Genomic DNA, 20,958 nt, shown 5'->3' on the forward strand with positions numbered 1-20,958 from the left:
ATACAAGGTCAGCTCACATTGTCTTCTTGATTTTGGACAGAACATCAGCATGTGTGTAGGTATGCATAACTTACATTGAATACATACATATCCTAAGGGCTCCCCTAAAGGTTAGGGGGATAAAGAAACTGTCTGACACTGGCAGAGAAATTCTAAAATTAAATGCGATAGGCAAGAACATCAAAGATGAAGGTGGAAGGAATCTCTCACAGTACTGCAAAAGTTTGGAACAACAAATAACAAATCCAGAAGCATCAGAGATTAATGTTCTTTAATACCCACAGTTCTCTCACCTCCCCAAATAATAAAACCTCACAAAATGTGACAAAGTTTTAGAGATATGAATATGGTAAGGAAAGTAAACCAACCATTTGATGAATGTCTTGTCTAGAGAATATGCATCAAGGAATAAAACTAAGTGAAACTATATGGAAAGACTTTGGTAAAGCAAATAATTTTGCAACAGTAAGTACAGAAATGTCAATGTATAGAAAAGGACAACATATATGCAAAAGTGAAAAATTACAATGCAAAACAATACATGTGAACAAAGATACTGCAGAGAATGAAGCTACAAATCCAGACTGAAATACAGTGTAACACAGTAAATATCCACTGATCCCTGGTTTTAAATTTTACATCCAAAGTCTAGCTCAAAAGAGCTTGAGCTACTGACTGTCCTAGCATCCGATATTTTTATTAAATCAGTAGCAAAACTCCAATAGACACTTGTAATGCAGGAAGAGGCCTCTTAAGAGTACTTTTAATACAAGCTCCTACAACAGTGTATCCCAAGTGTCCTGTACCCCATTTGGTCCTGGCCCTTCAGCTTAACTCTTTCCCAGCTTCGTCTCTTCCCTTGGCTTTTCAGACATTTGAGAAAGGGTTGTCCTTGGATCCATCCTCCTGTGTTCTCCAAAGCCCACCTGAGTTTTTGAAAGTCTGAAGAAAATACCATATAACATATAAAGTGTTGTCTCTCAGCAACAAGGGAAAAGGTGGTTTTGGTTTAACTACTTCTGCAGTAGTTGACATGAGGTCTTCCTTCTAGGAAAGGAGTCATGATTAATACATTTGTTAATTACATACATTCTAGAAGGCACAGAAATATGTTGTTAATTATTTCAAATATTTATTACAAACACAAGAGCATGGTTACTGTTGGTGTTCGAGCTAAGTTAACTGCTTCATAGTTTTCAGATGCTTGCTGCCTTCCTTGTAGAGAGACATAATCCTGAAAATAAGAAAAATATTTGAATGAGCTAGCCTGGAATAGTCTGCCTAATGATTTGGAAGAAGTTCTCCAAATGCTGCATAGGGTTTTCTGACTATTGGTAATCAGCTTCAGTTCCCAGCTACCTGTGAGGCTGGGGGCTTGTAATGAGTCAACTGGAGAAGTGAGTCAGGAAAATTTGAAGAACCTCTGAGAGATAGCATTTGAAATAAATCAAACCTTTCTGGCTGTAGGAAACCTTTTTCAGACTAGTCTCTACACAAACCAGCACCCGTGTGTGTTTTCTCAGGCCTAATAAAAAAATGCAGCGGCTGAAAGGGAGTGCTGTGGTTCATGGACAGAAGAGAACCCGTGAAGGGCAGAACCTGTTTGCCAACTACGTGGAGGTAGAAAGCGTTGGGGGAGAAGGGCTGAGGGTGGTGGTAAGTGTTGAAACAAACCTGAGGCGACTGGGTGGATTATGAAGGAAAGGAAGAAGGTTAGAAGCCCTGGGTGAGCACACTCACGTGTAGTCATCAGTTTAACATCAGTAAGTCCAGCCTTTGAAGCGGGTGGGATACTAATGGAAGATGGAAAGTGTCTGCTTGCAATTCTGTGCTTTGGGAAAGAAACGTAGGCTCTGGGAAAGGGGCCCTTTATCAAGCACACCCCCAGAAGTGCTGCCTTTTCATTCCTAGGATGTTCGGTTCGATTATTTTACTTTTCCTTCTTACAGTATTTTTCTCTCTTAGCCCTTAGTTTTGCAACAAGATGAACATCGCAACTTCTGGGAGACAAAAGAGGTCTTTAGAAGGCTCAGCTTTAGGTATAAAGCAGGTGATTTTCTACCACACAAGGAGAAAGGACATAAAAAATATCCGTCACCAGTAATCATATTCTTTAATGATAATCACCCTTCCTTTTCTTAAGCAGACTTTCCCCTCGGATCTCTCCGCCCTACCTCTCCTCTGTGGAGGCAATAAGAAATCCCCTGTGCAGTGTCAATTTGTTAAAAGAAAATACTGTCTGACAGCTCCAATGAACATGGCTGCCATGAGACATATCATGATGGTGGCAACATTTCCAAAAAGGTGATGTGAAGCTTAGACTAGCTAACAGAAATTATTTCCAAACATTCTCTTTTCTTTTTTACTTTCTTTCTTTTCTTTCTTTCTTTTTTTTTTTTTTTTTTAACCGAATCTTTTTTAAGGTTTTAGAACAACATTAGATGTATACTGGGTGGACCAAAGTGTCTCATAATCCTCTCTCCTTCTCCTCCTTGTGTCACCATCTCTGGACACAAGTGTCCTGCACCACAGTGGGGCAGAGGAATACCAGCCCCTGCAGAAAAGGGAGAGGACGTAAAATGCAAAAGGAAGAGTCCCATCAGCCTTACTTAGTTGATGACAGCAGCAAGAACGCACACAAGGCAAACCCACTGTCTGTTTTGGACACGTAGTGCAGGTACTTTTCCTGTCGCCCTACCTCTCCCATGACTTGAGGGAAGACACAGGCCCTTTGGATAAACCTAAGGAATATTTCAGTGACACACTCTGCCCTCGTGCTGCCTCTTACGTGACTGAAGGTAGGGTGGAAGGATGATTACGTGACAACAGATACCCATATGCCACGGAGCCCTCCATCCTGATAGAAGAGGTAAGCAGTAAGAAGCCTCACAAGCCCGGATCGCTGAGTCCATAGGTTATCACAACCCAACCCTCCTTTCCTTCCTTGTGGCCGCGTATACTTCTTTTGGCACTGACGCTTGCAAGTCCCCTCGTTCTGGCTGGGTGCTCAGGGCAGGAATTTCAGATGTGTCGAGAGGGTAGGTGGACACACGTGGATGTCATAGGGGCTGAAAGGGGGAGTTAATCCTTTCAGCCTGGTACCTGATGCCAGGCATCAATGTGACAACTTAAAAAAACGCTCTCGTTTTGGAGGCCCTTTGACAAACGTAGCTCTTCTTTTTCTTTCATACTTACTTTTCCACCGTGACTGGGTCAGTAAAAGATGAGCTCCTTTTTTTTTCACACAGCTCTTCGCCACTGCAAAGGGCACACACTCAGCACCTCTGGGCCAGCTGTCAGCCTTGGTAGGATGTGGACTGCAAGACCAAACCACGAGCTGCTCACTCAGAGGCAGGACCTTGGGCACCCGTATTGCGTTGCGATTTTACCCTAGGCACGGCCTGGGTGCCTGAGATCAGCAGGGCTGCTAAACAGCTGAGAGCACATTCTGGTTGTGGCTTTTGATTGCCTTCTGCTTAGAAGACTGGGAGAACCAGAAGAATGAAAAATAACCTAATTTAGGTTAAAGATATAAAACATAAAATCCTCCAGCGCGCCTCAGACCCGCGATGATAAACCATCCTCAGAAAAACATCTTGCTCCAGAAGTACTGGAACTAATGAATCCTGATTTCCTACAGATTTGTGTCCTGTGGGTTGACTGACTTGTGTGGTCTAAGAAGATGTATGCTTTTCGGGTGACTGGAGAACGTGTGAGGTCTCTCTCTGCACGATTTGTTGCTTTCTCATAAGGTGTGTTCACACTGTGGTTTCCCCAAATCTGGGCAACAAATTGGGGATGACTGTCTATAGCCAGCTGCTTATTATTAGAGACTTCTGAGGACATATCTTTGTTGCCCAGTGGATTCAAAAGTTGTTAGGAGGGAACAGAAACATCACATAAGCCTCGTTTCCACAGGAAACGGGGCTAAAAAGCTATTGTTCTCCTTCTGCCTTCTGCTCCACACTTTCTTCCGTGTTTCATGGTCCTGCTGCCTCTCTTCTCAGGAACAGATGCACCCTGTGGGCCATAGGGAGGTAACCTCATTCCTAGTTTATTCCATCATTTCCAGTGAACCTGCCCTGCTCAGCTATTACCGCCTTTATCCTTGTCTCTCATATAACCTCATCTCAGCAAGGAACTAATTTCAGGAACGATTCACCTGCTGCTAAGAGAAGCAGCTCCTTTGGAAGGTCAGCCATGCTTAGCCATGTTTTGTCTGTGTTGTGATACCAGCCATAACCTTTTCTTCTCTGCAGATAAGAAGGAAGCAACTTGCCGTGTAGCCCAGAGTCAGTCTTTGACAACTGGAACCACTGAATTGAATATCTTTCTTAATAAAATGAAAAAATGCCCAATTATAATTTAATGTTAATTCATAGCATGGAGTTTGATATGTGTCAAATAATAAGAATGAATGCACCCCTGTTTTCAATGCATACATTTGCCCAACGGTATGGTGACTGTCAGGTCAGCTGTGGAGTTGCAAGAACAGTGTATACCAGAATACCGATTTTATGAATCTTGTATTCCAACAAGGCTGAAAGGTCTCCTTTGAGAAATATTTTCCACTGATCTACCAAGCACTGTCAGCTTTTCATACCACGTGTTGGATGCTCACAAACATAGTTGTAATGTTGATATGTTTCTCCTTTATGACCTCATTGCACTCAAGCCATTTGCAGGTGTGTTGGCTTTTACACATTTCATTTATTTTCACTTCAGTGTTAAATAATGCTATCTGAGTAGGTTATTTCACATTTTCCAATTTTAAGGAACACTGTCTTTCCAGAAATACTGGTAATTCCCTCAAGCAGACAGCTAGCTGACAGCCAGAATTTGCAACCTTTAGAAAGCTCAACAGGATAAGAATATTTCTTTTTTGCTCTGGAAGAAAAGAATCGGTGGTTCAGAAAGCTAGCTATGACACTTTCAGTTTGAAAAACATCAAAGTTATTCCTTTAGAATTTGCTAAAAGCAACAGGGAGCTGTGTGCCCTGGGCTGCTCACCGGTCCCGGGGATTCTTGGGGTCTCCCACGCTGTCCCGCCCCGATGAAGTCCAGGGGGGCCCCCAACCTGCTGCCGAAGGGTAAGAAAGCGAGGCGGGCTTCAGAGGAGTCACCCCAATTTCCCTCAAACCCAAGGCGTTTGTGTAGAATAGTTTGATTTTGACATACCGCCATTCGCTGCACTGAACCGGTTCGACCATCAAACTCCCCCCCCTCGTCCCTTCCACCCCCGGGAGCTCCCCCGAATCCTTCCCCTCCTCAGCCCCCCCACGGTCCTGCTCCCCTTCTCCCAACCAAACCTGACAAAACCTCCTTTTTCCTCCTCTCCACCAGCCAAATCCGAACTCGGCAGGAGCGGGACGGGGCCGGGGGGTTCCTCCTCCTCCTGCCGTGCACCTCTAGGTGGGGTAAGCGAGTTTCCTCAGCCAGCCGAGCCCGCTCCGGCACCCGCGGCTTTGCCAAAAAAACTTCCTCGGCAGAAAGCAAACGGGGAAGGAGAAGTTGGGAAGCTCCTCCGAGCCCGCAAAGGGAGCGTGGGGTGGTGGGCTTTGCTGCGTTTGGGCTCCCCTGGGACCCAGCTGGGGACATTCATGACAAGATCTGCCAGAAGAGGAGACGCGCGTTGGCTGTGCCCGAGCTTCGGCACCTGCGAGAACCCGACCGAGTGGTTAGCCCGAGTCCCGTACCCGCCGGAGGACTTCTTCTCCGGCCTTCGGCGGTGGTGAGCCCATCGGCGCAAGGTAGGCTCGCGTGGGGCGCGTCTGCTGCCTCTCCGCGAGGCCGGCGTGGCTCTGCCGTGGGGATGTCGCTGGGGGCTGTGGCTGGAGATCGTGTCGTTTTTAGGTTTCGTTTGAACGAGATCTACCGTTCAGTGAGTTTCTCTGCTCCTGGCATTGGACTAAAGAAATGCTTTTTTTTTTTTTTTTTTCCTGTGAATGCTAGAAAGTAGCTACAGTTCCTGGTAGCATCTTTGTTTAAAAGCTAAAGTTTCCTCACATCGAATATGTTTTAGACTTTTTAATTATTAAGACTACCGATGTTCTGACCAGTTCACAAACTCTAGAGGATCCAGCGGGGTTTTTTTATTTGAGTGGAAGTAGGTATTTCTCCAAAGGGTAGTGGAACTGCTGTTCGGGGGTTTGTGTTAACATTGTAAACTAACTTGCCTGTACCTTTTAGACTGTTACTGTACTTTTGAGATCACAACCAACGCTGTAAGATATCACAGCATCGCGGCTGACTGCATATCCATGTGAATACGTGTCTGTAGCATGCCAATTTTTATTTTCCCTGCTTCCACAATCTGGCTGTAAAAGGGTGCTGTGGGACTGAGGTCCGGAGAGGAAAGCGGGCTGCCGCCGACACCGAGGAGCACCTGGGCAGCGGTGGCATCGCATACCTGCTCCACGCACGGTACGCTGTAGCCGTACGTAGTGCCGGAGTAGCTTTGAAACGCCCAGCTCAGCTAACTGGGGGGGAGCAGAGAGCTCAGCCGGGGCTGAAAAACCTACTCCAACAGTAAAGTGCCCTGCGTGAGCCTTGCACGGCTATGAAAGGCTGCCCTTGGTACTGAGCTGGGTGGTTTTGGCTGCTGCTGCCACGGCTGCAGCACTGGTACTGTGGATTAGAAAAAGTGCAGCTAGGCACTTGTATGCCTAAGAGAAAAAGTGTTTTCATTTTTGCAACCAGTGGAGCTTTAGGTATTGCAGGAAGAGGCACTGGATAGCACTTTGGATCTGTCCCCCATGGGGGGGGACGGGTGAGATCCTCATCTAGTGCACCAGTGCCAAGGAGCTTAGGGATCACCGCCTCCGTGGGGTACCACCCAAAACCTCTGTATATGCCTCCAGCTACAAGGAAAGCTTTCACACCTACGGCTGCCGTTCGTTGGAATAGACAAGGCCTATGGCTACTGCTGCGCTCCTCTGCAGCGGAGGCGGGAGATGATTTTGTACGCTGCAGTTTCGAATGATAGGTCTTGAAATGTTGTGGACAAATGGTGGAAACCTCTGGCAGCTCTGTAAGAAAAATCATGGGAGATGGCAAATTTTAAAAGGAAATTAATGTGATTGTGCAAGGTGGAGTCAAACCCCATGACTGTGATCAGGATTACTCAGTTCTTTGTTCTTCTATGTCAGAAATGCCCAAGATGTACAAATTGAAAAGAAAAGAAAGATTAGGCATCTTCTATCGAAGACCAACACTGATAAGAAATTAATTTTGAAATTAAATGAAACAAGAACAATCAAACGAAGGAAATATATTCATCAGCAGCCGGTTTGGCTCCACTCCACTCAGTGGGAACAATTTCACCTTCACGTAAGCTCCTGTGAGCCCAATTTTACTGGAGATGTCTGAGAAGGGTGAAACTGTTACCAAAGCTTGGCCCAGCTCTTTTGGTTGTAGGGTACAGCATAGTTGTGTTGCTGTTTGCAAGAAGGTAGTCTGACTGTGACAAAGAGCTCAGATGAGAATGTGCCCAGAAAAAGCCAGCAGGCTTTTTTTTTTTTGAGTAGATAGATAGCTTTTACAGAAAACTGCTGCCATAAATAGGCATTTGTTTCTCTATTGCAGCTAGGGGGAAAACATGTGATGTTTTAATTTTTCACATCAGATTGTGAGTCGGTCATTTTCAAGGGATCGTACTGAATTGTGTGCTGTGGAAATCATCTCACTGAAAATGTTGAACGGAGTGCAGTTGTACCATAGAGGTGTTTAGAATTCCTCTGAAAAATGGCTTCACGTGAAACATTTCAACTTTACGTGTATGGGTGACATTTCTTGGAGGACTGGAATATTTTGACAGAGTCTCCAGTTTCTAATTGAACCCATGTAGCCATGCTAGAGAAGTGGTCCAAGTCTCAGTTTTCAAAAAATAGCAGCATAAGCTTTTGAAGATAAGATTAATATTAAGATAATGTTTTTCTCATGTTGTCATCAGTGGAGGAATTCCCCTCTAATATCCTCAACAGAGTTGTTTCCTTTAACCATGCTAGGATGGAACTGGGTTTCAGATCGTATCTATGCTGCTTCTCTTCTCGGCTAAAGGGTAGATAAATTGCAATGATGTGAGCTACTGCCTATAGCAGAATAACCCGCGAGGTTCCAGCATGACCACACCCTGCGTGAGTCATTTATGAGGAGCTGGGAGTAGATCAGCCTTTCCATTCACTCCCGTTAAAGATATTCCGTTTCTCCCTCTGGTTATTCTGCCTTTGCTGCCTTCCAGTGCCCTCCTGACCCTCAAGACCCACTATATTTTTTATGAGGCATCCAGAAAATAACAGGTGCCCCTTTTTACCCGACAGCTCCTGGAGCAGCAGCTCTTGTCGGGGAAAACCCTTCCTTCCCAATATGTAGAAATGTTCTGGCCAGTGCATCGTTAGGGCAGGGAGTCGTCTGCAAAAACAGAGACATTTTCTTGCCATGTATATTCGAAGAAGGTAAGTCTCTGTAAGGGATTAGATATTACTGAACAAGGATGGAATTCTGACATTTATGACTGTCCACCTTGGCAAGTATTATTGACCCGTGCTGATGGTTACCGTGTGGACAAAGTGCTTGGCCACACTTTTCCCAGGAAAGTAAGAACCTGGCTTCCTACAGCAGAAGACTAGGACATCCAAATATTATTTGGAGGCCAAGTAACTTGTTGTTCTTTTGTTTATCGCTCGTCCAGTTCTATAAAAAACAAACGGAGATCCTGGGCCCATGCAATTGATGGCAGAGCTCCCATAAAGGTGGTGTGCCCAGCTCTTGCTGGCCCTGTGGCAACAGTTAGTGATCAAACGCAGCTTCCTGAACCACGTTAGCTTTGCAGACATTTCTTCTAATTTGACATAGCTCAGATGTTTCAGTTTCTTCCCACTGGCAAAATCAGAACAAAAGTAGACAGGAAGTTATTTTCAAATTCAGAAGGAGTCCATTAGAAACAAAAGAATAAAAGATAAACAGAGACTATTTTAAAGCATTATCTGCCATTGTCTTTTGAAGAAGTTAAATCTTTGCCAGTGGATTTTCAAATCTCTGCAGAGACGGAGTCAGGGCCACATCCTCCTGATCCGACACCAGCAAGTGCTGGTTTTGAACTGTCAGAAGTGGCATTCTGTGAAGTTAATCCACAATGCTTGAGCTGAATCACCCGCCATGAATCTAGCAACAGGTTTTACATTACCACATTACCATAACGTCTGACCATCTGCAGTGCAAAATCAATAGCGAAGTCCCTGGTGGATTTCATAGAGTTTCTGGCATTTATTCTTTTTCAGACTCAGTTCTGCAGAGCTGAGCTTCTTTTGGATTCAGTGCCTTAAATTCTGCTCGTTTCCTTTTTGGGAGGGGAGGGCTGGTAAGATTTTATGTGGCAGAAGGGACTGCCAGAGTTGTGTCAGTTTTAGAGCAGAAAGGCTTTTTCAGGAGGTTGATGTTGCCTTGTTCGCTGCCCCACAAGAAACCTCTCCAGCAGTTGGTGGTATCTCGGCTGACCCTTGCCTGACTTGCTGTGCAGGCAAGGCTAGGAGGGTCTTGATGAACCGACTATCCAGGGGCCTGCTCTGATAATAAATAGGTGCGGGGTAAACTGTGTTTTGGGAATGTTACTTGGGTACGGCCAATGGCCACTGGGGAGGTGGGGAGGAAAAACAAAAGAATTTATAACGCTTAGCTTGACTATGCTTGTGGCATCCTGAAATACTGGTAGACCTGAGGCCCTTTTGATCTTAAAGGCCAAGATCAACCTAGTTGCAAACCTCCAGCATCCAACCCTTCCCAACCAATCTTCAATGAGATATTTGCTTTCCTACTGGAGCCTGGCATAGAATGATATGTGAGCTCCAGTTTCTCACTGCCTTTGTCTCCGCTGTGCAAATGCTGATAGATGTACATCCCCTGCAGATCGTGTTAATGAACCTCTGGATCATTAGGCTTTACGGCCAGGACATGGTACCGCAAAACTTGGCTGAATCCAAGTCCAAGCCAGCTCTTTGGTAAGAAGGAACCCTGGAAAGATTCCCTTTTTTGCCCACCTCCCCTGGAGGTTGTGCTGTATATGAAGCTCTGTTAGACCAGCCTTTATCCTCTGCTCAGCAACGTAACAGGCTGGGGACCAAAGCAGAAACATATGGCCAAGTACCGAGAGAGCTTTTAATTCTGACAGTGCATCCATCTCTTCCTTCAGATATATCACAAAGAAAAACTACTGAAGTGCCTGTTAAGCAGCCTACAATTATTTGCAGATTGAGTGTCAGGATTTTTCTTTTCATTTTAAGCAAGAACCATTTCAATAGTTCAGGATTAGATATTTATAATTATCCAGGCTAGAAGGATGCATTCCTGTGACATGCTCCATTTTTCTCTCACAACTGTATGCACACTCCACTGCTTGGGAGAAGGACCAGGGAGGGAAAGAGATCTGTATACTAATAGCTGATAAATTGAGGCTTTATAGAAATTGGCTTCTGTCACTGAAAAGAGGGAGATGAAAAGGCCCTGTACATCCAGATCACATGTCTTGGAAGAGAAAAACTGGGACTGAAAAATATGAGGAACAGACGAGATCAAAGGCTAAAAATGGCAGAATCTGTTAAACTACCTGGTGCTGGTTTATAGCCTGCTATGGTTAGGAACTATGGAACAGACAACATCCTCAAACACGGGACTTAAATTTACCACTTATAACAACAAGGAGTTTGAAATGACCATCCTAAAGTTTCTTTTCCTATCGGAGTCAACAAAAAAATTTGCAATAGACCTCAAAGGAGCAGAGTTTAGTCAGTTCAGCACTGTCCCTGAAGGGCAGTTGCAAAAGAAAAAATCCAGTCAACGACAACAAAAAATCCCAACCCCCAAAACCCCCAGAAAAGGCTGGGGATGAGTTCTCTTTTTGTCACTTGAGATTTTGCCATTTCTTTTCTCGGTGGGTAGCTGGTGACAATGTGTCCCCCGAGTCAGACGCATTTGTATTTCCAAAAATAGGAGAGAGTGATCTGTGGGCTGCCGCCCGTCCAGTGACCCGTGACGGGGGGGGGGGCAAGTGAAGCAGCATCACCTTCAGCTGGCCACCCCCTTTTCTTTCTGAGATTTCCACCTGCACAGCAGGCATGGCTCAACGGCTCGCCCACTTGCCTCCAAGCCGCGGGAGTTTACGGGCCGGCGGATCCGCGGCTGGCATGAAGTCTGGCAGTCTGAAACGGGATTCACGAAGCGTTGAGTTGTGCCGGCTGTAGGAGGGCAGTAATTTCCAAGAGAAGGGCCGGGCGTGCAGCTGAGGGCAGTAACTATCTCAGCTGTCACCGCTTAGTCCATCACCAAGTCGGCACCCTCCAAGAGAGACAAAAGCAGAAGCGAGTATCCAGGCATTGTGGGGCGCAGATTTATTTCATTACATTCAAATACTACCCCGTGATGAGCCTTGTCTCTTTAAATTTTCCATACAGAAGAAAGCATGTGCTAACATATTGCCAATTGGAGGGGTATATTTTTGTATGCATGTGTAGATCCAGTTGGTTTCTTTGGGATGTAAAATACAAAGGAAAAAGCCATTGTTCTTTCCTTGCTCTCAATTTTCGAAAATTACCAGTTCTCATAAGCAGACCAAAACAGATAACAGATGGCACTGGCTAACAACAAGGAAACCTAGATGCAAATACAATACGGTACATGAAGAACATCTCTGATGTGGCAAGGTTATGTTTTCTATCATGGTTTCTAACCGGTTGCGAAAAAAATCCTGCGCTAGCAGCTTGTGGTATTTAATTGGATGTGAAAGGTGCAAATAATTCAGCTGGTGACCAAATGACAAAATCGGTAATAAATAAATAAATAAACGGACAAACATACAGGGGCTTGATCCACTTCCCAGTGAAGTCAACAGGAGACTCTCCAGTAATGTCAGCAGCTATTCGAATGGGACCTGCATGCCCATTTCTGATTTTCATCCAAGGTCCAGTTCTACACAGGCTACGCTACAGAAGAGAAATAAAAGGGTCTTGTCCATGAATGCTTTCCTGGCCCAAGCAAGGAGCCACTGGTTTTCATAGACGTCAAAGTCGGGTGCTGTGCGGGGTCACTCGGAGCAGGCAGCCGGTCCAGCACGTCAGCCACGAGGGTCCCAAGCAGCCCCTGCTCCCCCCGACCTGGCGATCGTTACGATGAACCAGGAGCCACAGCTGGGCTGAACGACAGGGGTTTGTCCATAGCTGTGCGGTGCAGGTCTCCCAGAGCTTGGGTTAGGTTGTTTTTAATTTAGCTTAGGTGGAAGTCAGACTAAATAAACAAACAGATATCTCCGGCGCAAGTATCTCTGCGTGGGGAAACACCAGGAGGACTTTGAGTAGGCAGCGACCGGTGCCCTTGGGGGTACAGCACATGAGTGAGGCATGTCCACACGGAGATGAGACACCTGGTTGCAGTTTGATGAGTGTACACATTTTCCACTCGCTCCTGCCCACAATGTCACCTCTGCCTCAGCTTTTGAATTCCAGCCTCCAGAGCAGGGAGAGACAGCAGAGGTTAAAAGAAACTAAAATCCCACCAGCTTCTCTTTGCACCGAGAGTGAATCTCTTCTTGTAGCGGATGGATATTGGATCCATCCCCACGAATGAAAAATAGAGGTCTGAGCAGCTGGAAAGTCGAGGGTTGATGTCTTGGTCGGGTGAGATTACAGTTCATGCTTTCTTCCTGCAGAAATGGGTGCTTGCCAAATCTCCAGTGTAATACAGAGCGCTTGCTTCTTGTGCCGCAGAGCCCTAAGATATCAGGCCTTCTGCGTAAGGCACCAGGCAGACAAATGCACTCAAAATGACAGAGTGATTTCTAATATTTACTCTCTTTGCCTCTACCCTCAGTGCTTGTACAGGCAGATCCACGGCAGTGAGCACAGCCCTACCTTGTTGGTAGAAGGATGTGGTTAAATGCTCACTGCTTTTTCTAGAAAATGTGTATGTTGATATGGTGCCAGTCAAATACTGGCAGAAATTTGAGAGTGCCTGCGTAGCTCACTCGTTCGTTGATGCTTCACTCGTAAGTCACGTGCCCGTCCCATGCCTTTGCTGGTAAAATACCTTTTCTCTAGCCCTTGTCCCATACAACACTGAATCTATGCCTATAGAGAGCATCAGAGCATCAACAGTTTTCCTCATCGTATGAGAAATGTATAAAATTCAGTTTTTCTTTGAAGTACTTCTTAACACACCTTTTGCATTCAAGTAAAGCTGTCACTGAGTTCACTGAGGTTTGCCCACGCAAGGAGCAAAGGCTCTGTCCCCTTGAGAGTACACAAGCCATTTTCTAGTAATTTGTCTGCTAAGATGACAGATTTCCTTATTATAGCACTGAAAACAGGAACTTCACTGTCTTCTAACAGAAATGACTTTACATATTTTATGAAGCTGAGCCAAAGGCACTGCTCTTGTTAGCTGGAGTTGGTGGCTGTTTGGTTGGTCTGGACATGAGAATTGTCTACTTCCCCTTCCTCTTTTTTGTTTTTGTTAATGAAGGCTTTATACCTGACTAAAATACATAGCTATATTTTTCCCTTCAGGTCATGTTATCGGGAGCTTTGAGCTGGGGGTGGGGGTAAAAAAGTTCACTTAGTAAGTAAGATTAAAGCAATTAAAGGCTAAGGCTCATATTTAATTTTCCCTCGTAGATGCAATTTTTCATGCAGTGACAACATCAAAACCTTTTCAAGTTTTATAGCTATTTCACATTTGGCAGAAACAACAGGAAACCATCTGTAGCAAAGCAGGATTGTTGTAAGCATAATATTCAGTAATGAAAAAAAGATTAAAAGAAGACACTGTTATCTTTACGTGATAGCTTTGAAGGCGCAAGGAGCAGGATGCTTGCATTTGCCCATCTACCAGCATCATAAAAATTTTCTAGATGAGGCAACTGTGTAGAAAGTTGATTATTTCAGCAGAAGGATTAAGTCCAATAGGAAATTTGACTTTCGGTTTCTTATTGAGATTGCCGTGATAACTGTAAAGATGCTTGTGCAGAGGAGGCTGTATATGACTGTTCTCTGTATATCGTGGCTCACATGGCAGAGCTTATAAGCACACACACAACTTCAAATAGGCAAGTTGTCCCACAGAAGGTGAGTAAGCTACTCATGTCCTTAAGCTTTAACTCCATGCTTAAAAGTCTTCCTGGAGCAGGGAAATAAAAATAAATTGTGGGAATTCAGATGGCTCATATTGCCCTCTGTTCGCTTATGGCAAAGTGTATTTGTTCTTGCTTTGTTGCGTTTTATGTGCTGAAAAGGAGACATCCAGACTGAAAGAGTGCATACTTATTGGTTGCGGGTGAAAAATACTTTTTGCTGAAACTTAGTTTGTCAATCGGGGTGTCACATCCTGAGGCCACAGTTTTAGGGGGCTCGTGGTAGCCACTGAATACCTCTGAAGACCCTGGTCAGTCCTGTAAGGTTGTTCCAGTATGCTCAAACTTCTGGTCCTGCCAAAATACTTGTCAGTATGTCTGTTCAACAAAAGGAAAGAACCATTTTTTCAGGTGTGCTCTAAAATTTAGCCTGGGCTCTTTTCTCAAAATACGTTAAAATTTTGGCTAATGAATGAGAAACTAATCAAGCCGTCTAATTTCTTTGTCACTGACAGTGTTTCACATATTAATAATCAGACCTAGTTTTAAGATAGCATTTCGCTGTGCAAAAGTCAAAATATGTCAGGGAACTGCAATATCTTCTTGTTATTAATGTCTTAAATTATAGCTAGACACCCTGTTTTTCCAGTTTTCAAGGCAAGTTATGAAGGCTTTTTTTCAAGGGCTGAGCTGATGAGACATTAAAGGTTTCTTTTTCAAATAGTTTGGCTGTTGGGTTGCTCCTTTCACTCACACCTGCCCCTTGACTTACAAATCGTCTCCGCCTCTTCAGCATCAAACACTGAATTTACATAGGCACAAAGAAACTGTGGAAGGCCAACAGCTCGCGCCGTCATTAAGATGGGAATGCAAGAAGAACAAAGCAGCACAATGGTAAGAGAAATATCACAATACCCTACCTTTCTGCGAGGCTGACTAACCAGGGCTTTCCCACAGGAGGGAATGGTGCTGAGGATACCGCAGGATTAGCAGATGCATGTAGGGCTGCTGGCAATGACTAAGCCGGCAACAGCAAGCAAGTCGAAGTTCTAGACATGAGTCAGGTTTTGAACTTCTTGTGGTTTGTAGCGGCTCAGAAGGCTTTGTACGGCATCGCTGTACGAGTCTGCGACTGCGAAGTGATGGGTGGTAGAGGCACTGTCTGCTTTGGAAGGGAATGCTTGCTTTCAGCAAAATGTTGTAGTCGAGCTGAGCTCCACGCGTTGCTCACCCACAGCACAGCCGTGGTTGTGCCTCTCACTTAAATTATTTTCATGCCTTTCCAAAGTACTCTGGCTTATTAATTCAGTAAGTTCTTCCTAATTATACAAGCATCCCTGAAGAATTTCAGAGATGCACATAAGAAGTGTGGCAAAGTTATTTCTTAAAAAATATATGACAAAAAAAAGAAAAAAGCTGTGGAATGATATATGTGTTTACCACCTAAAGTAATTAATTTTTTGTATGTGCGCTGGCTTTTTCTTCTGGAATTCTAAAACACAGAAGCTGAGAAAATGAGAGGGAAGTGTGGTGTCTGGATTTGTTTTGTTCCTTCAGTACTTTCTGTTCACCCCTTTTAAAACAAGTTTGGTGGAAAGCCTTGAGTGGAAAGCCTTGAGATGCTCCCTCAGACCTGATGTCATGGGTGGTTTTGCCATTTTTTTTAACAAATTGCGGATGTTGTGCTTTTATTTGTTGTTGCCTGTGCCTATGACTGAACCGGACAAAAATTTAAAGAAAGGGTACAATTGCTGCACGAGCTGCCAAAACTGTATTAGTTTAATCAAAATGAACGAAAGAGAAAGGCATCTGCTTTTCCCCTTGCAAAGCCAAGTGCAAAGGCAGTGCTAACAGCTCAAGTTCCCCAGAAATACATACAGAAGCAAGACTGCTGTCTGTGGTATTTTCCCTATCATTACCGATGCTAGCTGGATTAATTTAACAAGTGTGGCACGCAGACCTTTGCTTAGCTTCATAAACGTGTCCATTTTTGCAGAACAGATGAAAGTTCATAAACAGTTGTGTTTAACTTTGCAGTATTTTTCATCTGGAGTTTTCACCCTTTTTCATATATAAAGATGAAACACTTTTCCTTAATCACAGAAGAGCAATTAGCGATGGGTGTGTGAAAGTGCGTAGAACAGCAGGCACTCTCTGAATCTTTGATTGGGGAGCACTCTGAGGTGGGAAGCAGATACTCTCTGTTAGATCATCTCCGTGGAATTAATCCCACAGAGGAACCCGGGTGTCTAGCAGACCTGTCACTTCACACGCTAAGTCTAAAATGTAGATCCCAAGAAAACTTGCTCGCCTGCCCCTTCACCCCAGGGGTACCTACATTCCTTAACACCCACGTTTGCATCCACTGAGTTCCTGGCATGCCTGAACGTGTGCTTCTGGACATGCTTTACCTGGCCTGGCCTGTGCTGGATGAACAGACCCACACACCACATCTAAGTCCTGCCGACGAGAATGGCCACGCTTTTACATTTAGTCCACGCTTAGGGAGCTGAGGTGGGAGATCTGGACTCGATGTGCTCCTCAGCCTGGGGACGCTTTAGCTGTTTCTCCCACAACAGTGCTGGTGTGTTCTGGAAGAGGTGTCTGTCCATCCATCTTTTTTTTTTTTTTTAACTGTTACATTTTCCTAGGCATAAGTGACTATTTGGAGAGCAAAAGAAAAATAATGCTGCTGCCTGGTGGCTAGGGTACTTGCCAGGGGGGGTGTGGAGATGTGGGCTCTGGGGAATACTCAATACAAGATATTTAAATTTTTGTCAGAGTAAGAACTGGAGCCCAGTTTCCAAACCCTGTCCCAGGTGGTGCCCCAGTCGCTAAGTTTGGGGGTCATGTGCCTGAGTGAAAAAGAGAAAAAAACCTGTCTGATGCAAAGCAGAAGAGCGTCAACAGGAGGGAGCCCGTGGAGCCCACCCAGCCTGCCCTCAGCCACCGGGGAGGAAGATTTCCAAAATGATGTTCAAACAAAGCAGGATGCTTTCTGCAGGCAGGCAGAGGCGTTTGGCCTTGCGTCGCCCCGTGGTTGACTGGGTTATTAAGTGCAAAGATGCGGAGCAGTGGTAGGAGGGGTTCCGTAGGCTGGATTTTGCGGGGAACCCGCAGGACTGGATGGCAAAGCCTTGCCAGGTTCCTAAGCCTTGCCAGGGTCATGGCCGAGGCATATCTGCTGGCTTTTGAGGATCGCTTTTCCGAGGTGTCTCGCTCTCGCCAGGCTCTGCCTCTGGCAAGGATGCTGCCACCTCCTGTGGCTTCCATGGAGCACTGAGTCCATCATGGCACTGCTCCTGTTGTGAATCTAGCCTGATCCCTGCTGAATCAGGGAACTTTCTTAGGAAAAATGTGCTAGAAATTAGCCCAGGCTAGTTTAAATCAGGGGTGGCTAAGAGGCAAGTAGTTCCAGGAGCACCAGCATGGATGAAGGTTGATTTCTGGTGGGTCGGTGTCTTGTGGCTGATCGTCAGCTCCAGCTGAAGCTCTCCCCTCTGGGACGTTTGCACAGACCTTGCTGCCACGTGCATTTGTCGGTGGCTCACAGGGCAGCCTCTTCCCACGCTGGAGCACACCGGGCACCCTGGTCCGGCCACCTGCGTCATGAAACCTCCAGGGACTGGACTCCTGTGCCATCCAAGTGGGCAGGACTGCTGGGAGAGGGGCTGGGGGGTGCACAGGTAAGCCAGGGAGAGTGGGTGGGAAATTACATCATGGCGACACAAGCGCCGTTTGCTTTGGAATCCAGCTAAAGTTGGGGGAAATAGTTTAAAAAAAAAAAAAAAAAAAAAAAAAAGCCCTCCTGCAAATATCCAATAACCCCATGGTTTTGGCACTCTTGAGAGACGGGAGTTCGAAGTTCAGCTCCCTGTTCCAAATTAACCAGAGGGAGTATTTGATGTTGTCCCGTTTTACTGAACGTGTCATACTACTCCACTAATAAATTGATCTGTGGAAACCATATACTCCTCTGAAATGTGCTAACCATACCCTGTGTGCAAGCCTTTAGTGTTTACTAAGAAGAGTAGCAATGCTTTTTAATCTGTTCAAGAACAGCTCTTCAGAGTGCAAGTAGAGAGCACGGCAGAGATTTAGGAGCAAGATGTTGCAGGGGCAAACTTCAGTGAAGGGGTAATAGGTGGTATGAACGTGGTCATCTTAGGTTTTCACTTACAGGCTTTTGCCTGGCTTTGAAGTAAAAATGGTCTACGGGAACTGTAATATTTTCTGAACACTGAAGGTAGACTTCAAAAAACTACTTTTATTGTAGACTATTTGGTTTTTATTTAGGAGACTTTGCTAGCTGCGCTAATACACTTTTCTCTTAGTAGGCCCGCTGATTTCAGCTGCTGGTGCTGCTCCGCGAGTGAGGGCAGCACCATCTGGTCTTTATGTTTTGAAGACTAAAGTTATTCCCTTTTGGAGAAGTTTGTTTTATTAGGCACATAAATTAGGAAGAGCCATTTTGTAGCTCTGTATACAGCTTTGGCTTCTTCCTACAAGAAGAATACATGTGTGGGAGATAAACAGGGCTTCAGGGATTCGGGTGAGGAGCTTTATATGTGTAACAACCTGAGCGAGGAAAATGTACAGAACTGGCTCCATGCATACAGGCAAACTCAGTCATTGTTTTGTTACGGCTTTAAACTTGCATCACCAGGAGGTGCCAAGAGACGGGGCGGTCTTATGGGTTTTCTTTTTACAGATTTGTGTACCTACTATGTCATGACATGACAACAAAAATGAAATGGTTTTAATTGACTTATAATGTATGTAGGTTTGGGTCACTTTTCACTACATGTCAATAGCACAGAAGAAAAGTAACAGACGCAGCTTATTAGTAACAAACAAAAACGCTACCCTTTCTGTTGCACACTGGTGGGTCGAGCTTTGACATAATTAAGCATAACGTAAAAATAACTCATCTGTCAATACCATCATTTATCATGAAAGGACGAGCTCTCTGTAATGCATGGTTTTAATTAACTGTCACTTGCTGTCGAAGTTGAGATGCAATATACACATTTGGCACTTAGGCGTGTACATGAGTTTTTGGAGATGTCTTAGAAGGCAGAGCCAAGACAACCAAAGCCCGACTCTGAAAGCAACCTGAGCGCACATGTGAACACAGGCACTTGCTATGCATTGAAAGCTTTGTCCTTTAAACAAGTTTCCTGCTTGCATCCTTTTTTGGAGAAGAATTAGCTTTTGCTGTTCACCATTTTAAAGCACATCACTAAAACATGCCCCCGGGTCTCTGCACAGTGTGACATTTTAGACAAGCTGTAAAAGAAATGTAGTTTCTCAGTTGCTGTTGTGCACTTGATAGTTGTATCTTCCAGAAATGCTGTTTCTATAACCCTTTACTTACTTCAAGCAAACAGTCATGGAAATCAATAATTTTCTATTGTAGGATTTTTTCTATAGAATCCATTGCTACAGCTACAAGTGTGATTTTTTTTTCCGCTGCTTACACAGGGCAACACATTTAGTCAGGCTAAGCCATCTTCTAAGAGCTACCCCAGACCAGGGCCTGGGGAACTCCAAGGGACCACCTGGACCAGGCAAGCTGTCCTCAACTCTTGGAGAGGAGCGGGTGTGCCGGGAGGCAGGAGGGGGCTCTTCTCACAGCCCTCACAAGCCTTAAACATGACTGCGTTGTTCCATTTCACTTCGCAAGATGATCTTGACATGACCCACCACCCCTTTGCAGGCAGAGGCTGATGATGCATGATGCCACGTTGCCCCGGTGGCAGTGGATCCCAAGCAGGTGAGGGTGGGTTGCGTGGGATTTCGCTCCAGGTGGGATTATTCCGATGCTGAGCCAGCACGTGCCCAGCGTCTCTTTGCCACCTTCAGTTTCTTGGGGGAGTTGAACAACGACGGAGAACGGCTGCGTGAAAGGAGCAGGTAGAGCAGATGGTCAGGATTGCAGCGCGCGTGAGGGTCGGGGGAAAGGATGCTCAAGTCGTGTTCGGGCTCCCAGGTGCATGAAGAGCAGCGGGGACACGAGCGGTGGCTGCGGGAACGACACGGGGTGCGGGCAGGAGGGGAAGGGGTACCTGCTGCTTTCCATCGATGTGCTGCTCCAGCTGGAGCAGAGTGAGGAAAGGCGGCGAGATGGGTAACGCGGAGGTAAAGAGAAGGAGTCACCGGCACCACGAAGCGCGTGTGTTGAGGAAGAAGCTGAATTAATACAAGGCAAAGGACTGAATGGGGATGAAAATAGCAAACGTTTGGAGGACACGGAGAAAGGTTGCATCTCTCTGCAGGCTGGAGAAGGGATTGCTGGCGAATCCAGGGCATTCGCTGCCTAATTCATCGCTGGTGCTCTCATTAGGCCAGGAGGCCCTGATAGTGCCTGTAACTGCTTCTTGAAAATTGCAAGTTATTTTTAACAGGCAGGCAGCAATGGGGCAACTGCCTAGAGCCACATATTTCTGTTTCCCTCTCTTGCAGCTCCCTGTGAGATAGGCCAAGCTGAACTGGCCTTGCTTACACTTATTTTTTTTGCAGAGCTGCGCTCCGTTTATTGCATTTGACTTTGGGTTCAAGCAGCATTCTGTAGCGTGCTGTCAAGAGCTGAAATGTCAGAATGAAATACTGAGTGCTGTTTCCTCAGATGCTCAGTGTCGGAAATCATGGAGGCTCCAGGCTAAGTGTCCGCAACGGATTCCCGTGATTGCTGCCGCGGAGCCATGCTCCATTTTTCAATAGATTGGTCACGAGTTGATGAAACTGATTTCTCTGAGAACCTCCTGCTGGCACCAGATAGAAGACATCATCCCCCAAGGAAAAAAAACAAACAACAAAACACCCCACAGGAAAGAAAACAAAAA

The 20,958-nt window shown here is 45.4% G+C and overlaps 1 protein-coding gene and 1 long non-coding RNA gene across 4 annotated transcripts in view; one reads left to right on the forward strand and one right to left on the reverse strand.

The window, feature by feature from the left end:
* Positions 1–256: 256 nt before the first annotated feature.
* LOC121232563 lies at positions 257–5,410 on the reverse strand. The gene is made up of 2 exons (XR_005931218.1): positions 5,310–5,410; positions 257–1,047 (listed from the first exon to the last, which is right to left on the reverse strand). It is a non-coding gene; the product is annotated as an uncharacterized LOC121232563 (long non-coding RNA).
* The window catches only part of EDAR (ectodysplasin A receptor), a 73,727-nt gene continuing 58,052 nt past the window's right edge, over positions 5,284–20,958 (forward strand). For 2 of the 3 annotated variants that reach the window (XM_029999263.2, XM_029999264.2), the window contains exons 1-2: positions 5,284–5,750; positions 14,907–15,007. In XM_029999263.2, the coding sequence (XP_029855123.1) occupies positions 14,975–15,007 (33 nt within the window). In that variant the 5' untranslated portion in view covers positions 5,284–5,750; positions 14,907–14,974. The remainder of the gene's footprint in view (positions 5,751–14,906; positions 15,008–20,958) is intronic. The other variant, XM_041119521.1, reaches the window with a different exon arrangement.

This window comes from Aquila chrysaetos, chromosome 23 (genome assembly GCF_900496995.4).
Source record: "Aquila chrysaetos chrysaetos chromosome 23, bAquChr1.4, whole genome shotgun sequence".
NCBI lineage: Eukaryota > Metazoa > Chordata > Aves > Accipitriformes > Accipitridae > Aquila > Aquila chrysaetos.